At 27.0% G+C, this 8,664-nt stretch overlaps 1 protein-coding gene across 1 annotated transcript in view; it reads left to right on the top strand.

Moving 5' to 3' along the window:
• The window catches only part of LOC106686909 (ATP-binding cassette subfamily G member 4), a 20,886-nt gene extending 12,427 nt beyond the window's left edge, over window positions 1-8,459 (top strand). The window contains exons 2-12 of the mRNA XM_014430512.2: window positions 662-851; window positions 1,287-1,432; window positions 1,902-2,140; window positions 2,747-2,848; window positions 3,520-3,635; window positions 3,733-3,901; window positions 3,983-4,083; window positions 5,515-5,670; window positions 6,576-6,742; window positions 7,176-7,340; window positions 7,726-8,459. Of these exons, the coding sequence (XP_014285998.1) occupies window positions 662-851; window positions 1,287-1,432; window positions 1,902-2,140; window positions 2,747-2,848; window positions 3,520-3,635; window positions 3,733-3,901; window positions 3,983-4,083; window positions 5,515-5,670; window positions 6,576-6,742; window positions 7,176-7,340; window positions 7,726-7,795 (1,621 nt within the window). The 3' untranslated portion in view covers window positions 7,796-8,459. The remainder of the gene's footprint in view (window positions 1-661; window positions 852-1,286; window positions 1,433-1,901; window positions 2,141-2,746; window positions 2,849-3,519; window positions 3,636-3,732; window positions 3,902-3,982; window positions 4,084-5,514; window positions 5,671-6,575; window positions 6,743-7,175; window positions 7,341-7,725) is intronic.
• Window positions 8,460-8,664: the final 205 nt, after the last annotated feature.

Here is an 8,664-nt window from a genome sequence, read left to right as displayed (position 1 = left end):
TACCTTACAAGCAGTATAGAACAACAGGTATCAATTTCATGATGGAGACTACAAAGAAAAACCAAACCTAATGAATTTTTTTTTAGGTTTATTGGACAACAAGTTTAAAAAAATAAATATAAAATAAAGCTATTTCTAAGTTTTTTTTTAAATTATTATTTTTGCAATAATAAGCAACGAAGTAAGTATGTATAGACGAGGTAAAAATGATTGATAATATGAAATTATTGATGCAAATATATTTGAATGTAAGCTGAAATGAAAAATTGATCTTTATTCTGGTGCATCTGGTCCCCTAAGAATAACAAATTGGATAATTTTAACAGAATTCTAGTTTGTTAGATAATGTTTAACAAAATTAAATAATCATATGCATAAAATAAAAACAAAAGATACATGTTTATGCAAATTTGTAAAGGAATTTATTATTTACAAATCTACAGAAGATTGAAATTCAAAGAGATGGATATATAATTGGTTTAAATGATATTGATAGAGGAATTTGAAATAAAATAAATTTGCAAATCACATCTAAATGAATAAGCACCTTAAACATTAATGGGAGTGAGAACCAGAGAGCTGGAGAAGGAGATGTTAGGTTCTAAATTTTAAATTGATAAAAAAAATGTGCTATATTTATTTTTTAAAATAATTTTTTCAGAACTAGTGGAGTTTCTGGACAGATCAGGATAAATGGAGAACCGAGGAAATTGGCCCTGTTCAATAAAATGTCCTCTTACCTTCTTCAAGAAGATCTCCTTCAACCTTTCCTTACAGTGAGGGAGGCCATGACGACTTCCGCTCACCTTAAGCTCGGCATGCAACTGACAATCAAAGAAAAAAATAAAAAGGTTAATTAGAGATTTTTTTGATTTTTTTCAACTTTCATTCCTTATAATTATAAATTATAATTTGTACAATATTTGAATGAAATGAAGGTTCTCACTTAGAACTTTTGTCATGTCTCTGTTTATTCTAAGCTAGTCTATTCCCAACTGCTAGTCTGTGCCAATAATGCCAGAGTACTCTGGTCATCTATAGATAAGAGATGTAGTTATTTCTTCATATATTCAATATATGCATTATATATAAATATGCTGAATGATCTATAAATATTCAGCATATCTGATTATTCTATCCTAACAGTATTTCAAGCTCACTGCCATTTGTATCACCCACATAATTAAAACAATTTATTTCAACTAAGATGACGTCTCATTATAGCTAGTATGTTATTTTAAAATAACTAACCAGAAATGCTATACTAAATCTAAACGAATTTACAGATTGATGAAATCTTGGCTACTCTAGGTTTGAAAAGCTGCGCAAAAACATTCTGCGATAAATTATCTGGAGGTCAACGGAAAAGAGTATCAGTGGCATTAGAGTTGGTCAGTGATCCCCTCGTCATATTCCTGGATGAGCCATCAAGGTAAGTAGTTATCATAATAATAAATATAATATAACTTACATCTAAAAATATATATTATATTATAGAAGTAAAAATCATAATAGACTCATTTTAAATAAAATGTTATTTTTTGGTATATGATCAACGATCTGATGATGGATTCTAAAACGAATTTAAAGTAATCAAAATTCATACAATTTTCCAATATTTTTATTTATTTAATACCAGATTGGCCAGGTGGATGTTACAAGGAATATGAAAAAAACATCTTACATACAACTTTTAAGTTTTTTTTTTTTAACACTACTATTATGAGACATTCTAGGAAAAAATAAAAAAGTGTGGAAAAAAAAAATTCAATCTGTAAATTGTAACGTGGTGATTACTTGAGTGATTTATAAATTTTAAAGTTTTCTCATGATCTATCTCAAATCATGAGACATTATTAAAATAATAAATAATAATATTATAACACAAAATTATTTTTTAGTGGCTTGGATGTAGTGTCAACAAATCAAACACTACAACTGCTAAAACTTCTTGCAAGTCAAGGAAGAACGGTGATATGCACGATTCATCAGCCGACTGCAAGTCTTTTCCATCAGTTCGATAATATTTACATGGTCGGCAGTGGTAAGTGCATATACCAGGGGCAGCCTGCGCAGCTAGTATCATTCTTGTCCACCTTGGGTTATCAATGTCCAGAAACCCATAACCCAGCAGACTATGGTAAATCAAACTTTCAATAATCTTTAATAGATTTTTTTGAAAATTTATAAAAGTTTTTCCATAACAAATCATAAAAAGGTTATAATACTTTTTATTATTAGGAAGACTGTAGAAGGAAATATTTTTATTATAAAAAAAAAATATCTTGCAAATAATAATTTATCAAACATAGTACCAATAAAAGTTTAAAAGACTGAAAAAAAATGTTATCGTACATTTTCTCCTTTAAAGTAATTATTAAAATTACTATATTTCTGTATTTAATTTGTTTCATCATATAACCTACACTTTTAAATTTTTTTTTAACATTGTAATTGCCTTAATATCAAAAAATTAAGAATACAAATACAATTATTATTAATTATTCTATTCTTGAATGTTTCGTTGGGAATACTTTTTTTTTTTTGTTATTCAATAAAGATTTTCAGATAAAATATATCATGATAAAAGCCTAAGTAAAAGTTAGTACTAAACAGAAAATTAATTAATATTTGTTATTTTGATCTCTACTATCAATATTATAAATAACTCCTTTTTAAAAAAATGCTAAAGTGCTTACATTAATACTTCCGAATATAATTCACTAAGCTCTTATTTCTTCCACAGTATTTGAAGTGCTTTCACCAGACCTAATGGATAACATGTCGGAGGAGATGCAAAATGGAAAACTAGTTTGGTTGGACCAAAAGTCACAATTCATAGAACAAGGTAAATTAACTTTTTTAAATATAATATTTATAGCATTAAATTCAGAGTAAATAGTTAACCAAGTTGAGGTATCATGTGTTTATGATAAATATTTATTTCAAGTAAGCAGCGCATTACTATTATTTGTTTTTAAATGATGCCATTTCAAATGTAATTTAAAAACAAAAAAATATTTCAAAAAGTAAAGGAAAAAATTATAAATAAATTTTTACTACTTTTAACCTTATCATTTTATACGAAAATACTCAAATTATATGATTGGTGCTAGGAACAAACCTCATTATCTGTTGTCTGTATTTCTGTAATACTCATATTCCTTTCCACCAGAAAAATTTTGAATAAATTTTCAAGATTATGTATAGTTTTTGAGTTATTCAGAAAACTAACTTAAACTTAAGAGTTAGAATTAATTTCTTTTTAAACGTTTAGAGTTTAATTTTTTTTAAAACCAGCCTTATTTCCTATTTATAATTCCGACTATATAGGCACTGTCATTTTTTAGATACACTAATCAGTAAGTAAGTGAGTTAGATGTTACAGACAAATACAATAAAGATAGGATTTAGTATAGAGATACTAAAAAATTTTATACTTAATATCATAAATAAATTTTATTTTTATTTTATAATCATTAACTCATAAAAAAATAATATTTTGCAAATTATTTTCAGCTGGCCGAGATGAACTAGTACTACCTAACTCAGTAGATCTAAATTTTGCAGTTCCATTTTGGATGCAATTTCGACTCCTATTTTCCCGAATGATGCTTCAAAAACGGAGACATAAAGTATGATTAATTAAATTATATTATATAAATTTTGAAATTGTTAAAATATATTAACAAAGTACAATTTTTATTAATACAATTTTATTAATTTACCCAGGGTGGACTTTGGCTACAAGTGATACACCACATTTTTTCTGCTCTACTGATTGGATGCATATTTCAAGGTGTTGGGCAAGACGCAAGAAGGCCTTTTGATAATTTCAAGTTTGTTCTTTGCGTCAGTGTATTTTTCATGTATACACACTGCATGGTACCAGTTCTCACGTGTAAGAACAATAATAAATAACTTTTTTAATAGTACCTTCATCTATAGTGGTTAACAATTATTTCATCATTTATATTTCTAGATCCTACTGATGTCAAAATTATGAAAAGAGAATTCTTCAACCGATGGTACAGCTTAAAGGCTTACTACTTAGCAAAAACCTTCTCAACGATTCCACTTATTGTAGGTTTGAAAAGTCAATAAACATATTTTTATTTATTTTAATCAATTGTTAAAAAAAAAAAATGTAACTTTTATATCAACAATGTAAGGGCCAACAGGCCAATCTGGTATTAAATAAAAATGTATGATGATTGATATCTATTTAAGTATTATTATTTTTCAGAAAACTTGTCATTAGAAGAATTTGGAAACCATTATTCAACACTTAATTGTAGTATTCTTCTTAATAAACTAATTTTAATTAATATATATAGATTATAAAGGGTATAAAGCTTTTATCCTAAACATTTATATGGCTTTATTTATATTTTAGTCCAAGAGCTCAAGGAAAAAAAAAACAGTTATTTCAACCCTTCATTACTTTAATGAAAACTATATGTAGTTACTTATTGAAATTTATGAATCTGCCTAAACCAAAGTTAGGGGGAGTAAAATGTGACAGCTGTTTCAAAACATTAAAAATACTCTTCTTTAAATAATGTGTTATGAACTTTTTTTAGTGTTGTAGATAGTTTTAAGGATATGGAGCTCTAAATAAAAAATGTGCAAAAATTGTAGGTTTTTCTGGAATAAAATAAACTTTAAGCGGCGTATATGTTATATTTTCTTTTTTAATGACATTTACTGTATCCCTTGCAAAGTCTAGGTAAAAGCTGAAATATTTTCTGAAAGGAAATAACCCACAATTTTTTTTTTACTTAAGAAAACTCAAGAAAGTAATATTTTGTATATTCTTGAACAGCCACCATTTTTTATTCCTCTAACTATGGTTGGTAGAGTCATCAATTTTGACTCTGAACTTATTCATTAAAGTAATAAAAAATTGGAAGCCTCTTAAATTGGGAAAAAATCTGGCGGTCGAGTGTAATTCTGACCAAATCACCTCTTTGCACAACCGTAGGTCTAGTAACAGTACTTCCTTACAAAGTACTGAACCTTCATGGGTTGTAGCGGTACAGATTTTTTTAAAATAAAAAATTGGGGAGAAATAACTTCTTTTTTTTCTACTCTTGCGCTCTTAGTCTATAATACAAAGTATAAATATGAATAAAATAAAAAATATTATTGTGTGATAGAAGTATTTACAGGGAAGGCATAATCTTTTTAGAAATAAAATTTTATAAATACAAGTAATTAGGATAAAAAGGAGCTACCCCTTTGAATTCTAATGAAATTAATTTTTGTAACTTATCTTGAATTGAAATAATTTGAACTAATATACCAGGAGAATTATAAGACAAATTCATTGCCATGAGGAATCCCTTGTGTGACAATCAATGAACCCCAAAGTAAATTTAAATAGTTTTATCTACCATCAATCTAAATTTGTGTAAATAAAACAACTGCTTGCAGTTTCAATGAATTTTTAGAGCAAGTATACTCAGAAATAAAATAAAAAATAAAGCTATATCATTTATTCTCTTTTTTCAGTTGATTTTGGGTTTCATGTTTACGGTGATAGTATACTTTATGTCTGATCAACCTATGGAACCGAAAAGATTTGCATGGTTTGCTTTGAACTGTTCCTTGATAGCCCTGACATCTGAAGGACTAGGAATACTGATCGGTTTCAACTTCAACTGTACGGTAAGTTATCGTTTTCAGAATTCAAAATGCATTAATATATCAATTCATCATCAAATTTCCTCATTTTGATGCCAACTAAACAAAATTATCAATTATATCAGACTATGTCATATTAAATTAAAATTTTCAGGATAATAATGAAACAATTTATTATAATGTATATTATTATATTATAAGGATAAGCCAGTTGGGGGTAGGAATGCAATCAGTTAAGAAAACACAAATTAAAAGCATTAATTTTATTGAAAGAAATCTAGCCTTTTTCTTTTTTTTTTTTTTGTTCACTTCATTTCTTTATTTTCTGAACAAACAATTCAGGCAGTTTGCTCACGAAAAGTTTTTCCTAAAATTCGCATTCCCTTCAGTGATCACACCTCCGTTCAGTGATTCCCCTCTGTTATGTATATTATCATTTATTGTTTACCTAATTTTAATATTTTTTACATTGTTTACTTTAAAATTATTTTCAAATGTGACGTACTTAACTGCCATTCCCACTCCTCCGAATACAAACAGTTCACTTCCGTCAAAACAGATATGCATTCTGTCTCATTCATTTTCATTTGATTTTATTCTTATCCATTTTCATCTCTTAATTTGTACTTTCTTTAATATTTCTTCTCTTTATCTGTTACTATTACTGTTTTCATTTATTGTTTATAACCTTTAATTTTTCTTATTAAATTTTACGTTTCATTGTATACCCTTGTTATTTTCTACTAATTATTTTTGTACTTATGTCAAGTGTTTGTATCTTTTTTAGCCCTGCAACATGGGGCGGATTGAATTTATCATTAATTTTTTTTTTCCAACTTCTTTTTACCCAAATAATTGTAAAAAAGTTAAAATAATTAAAATTATTATTATATTTATATGTTTTTATAATTTAAATTATATATGTTTAGAATGGCACAGTGGTTGGACCATCGACAATGGCTCCAATATTGATGTTGTCAATGCACGGAATGGGTTATGGACAGACTATAGAACCCTTCATGTATTACATAATGAAAGCCAGCTATCTCAGATTCGGTCTTGTCTCCATTATTACAGCACTTTATCTTGACAATAGGTAATAACTTACAATTATAGTAATATCAACGTTAAAACCTGTAAATGATCTTGGGTTTAATAAATGATGCATGGCTGCTTAGTAGAAATCAATTAAACAACTGTTATTTCTTTATGTCAATTGTAAATATTATTTAATTTAAAAGATTACAGATTACAGATATAAAAATAGCAGGATCTTTTTTTTTTCATGTTTGAACTAAACGTCAAACAGTTGGAACATGAAAGTAGAGTAATTTAAATAACAGCTAAGTTTTACTATTGATATAACAGCCTACGAGACAGGCTTTATGGTGTTTTAAGGTGTCATATGCTGGTTTGAACACTTACTCCTCAAACATCCAGTAGATGGATGAAGATAACTATCTGTTTAAAAGATTAGCTATATTATATTCAATAAATGTTTTGAATAATTATATGAATATCTATTTTAGGGTAATGTTGTGCAACGAAGGGGACGAAGACCCCTATTGTTATTACCGTGATGCAAGGCTTCTTGTACGAGACTTGGCAATGGAAGGAGAAGTTACTGTAAATCAAATGTTGGGACTCGCCTTCTATTGTGTTCTTTTTCGGGTATTAGCTTTCTTCAGCCTCAGGTATATAAGATATCTTTTAGCTTTTTGAAAACTTTTAGTTGTATAAAGCAGAAATAATGTTTATATACAAAAACAAACATTTGTTTGATTGTTTTCAAATTTATTAACTATCCACTTAAATACAATTAAAAGCCAGTTTTAATTGATTTACATCTTTATCCATCTTTAGATGACAATTATTTCAAAAATATAGCGGAACAATTATTAAAAATATTTAATTCCCTTTGAGTTTCAAATATTTTTATTATTTTTCAGTTATTTTGTAACATTTAAGAAAAAATTAATTTCGTGTCCAATAATGAAAATTTCAAGTAACAGTGAAAGTAATAATCATTTGGAATGAATTATATTTTAGATCACTCATGATTACCATTATTATTTTTAGGTACAAAACGACAACGGAATTTTCCAACACAATACTTGTATACATGATGAAAATTGTAAAGAGGAAATAAATATAATCAAAGAGAACCTAATAAGAGGCAAATACAAACTCCTATAAAAGGTTAACTTCACAAAACTTGAAGACCAAGAGAGTATAAATGAGAGCAAAATGGAAAACCACAGAAAATTTATTCCAGGAAATGATCGCAGTACAAATGCAAAGTATTTGCAAAACAATGAGAACATATACCATGTATCATTTCTTGATAGTTTAGGTTTTTATTAGTATTTTTTTTTAAGTTGTAAATATTTATATACTTTTTGTATATGTTGTTCAAAAATTGTGGTAAACAATTTAATTATAAAAATGTTTACCAATAATTTTAATTTATTTAAGATCTTTTCGTTCAGGATTATTTATCTCTAAGCTAATTATAGAGAGAGAGAGATGTTATAAAATGTTAAAAAAATTTAAATATCTTCAAGATATTTGTAAATAAAATATTAAGTGCATTTGTTAATCAACGAGTATATATTTTCCCAGTCTGTTGTAGAATAATGTAGTGATATAGGTTAGTAAACATGCAGTATTTTTTATTTTAATTGATAATTATTTCTTTTTGTAAACTTTATTCTTTGTTTTTGTTTTGTTTTTCTAAACCTATTGTGATAATTGTGATTATGGATAGGTAATTGTTAATTTCTAAAATATATTTATATATTTACTTACAGTTTACTTTTGTTTCCCTTCAATTACTACCTAACATAAAGCTAATCACAATATACCTGAGTATTTTAATAATTAAGGAAGTAAATAGTAATAATAATAGAGCTTATCAAATCTCGATGCTAATACCACCAATTACTGTCTACATACTTCTGTTCAGTATATACCGGTCCAATCGCAAATCTACAAGATCAGTCTTGATGCAATCCTTCC

This window comes from Halyomorpha halys, unplaced genomic scaffold (assembly GCF_000696795.3).
Source record: "Halyomorpha halys isolate HHAL.00 unplaced genomic scaffold, Hhal_1.1 Scaffold36.1, whole genome shotgun sequence".
NCBI lineage: Eukaryota > Metazoa > Arthropoda > Insecta > Hemiptera > Pentatomidae > Halyomorpha > Halyomorpha halys.
Note: the sequence above shows the minus strand (reverse complement) of the source record. Positions and strands in the feature narration are given on the sequence as shown.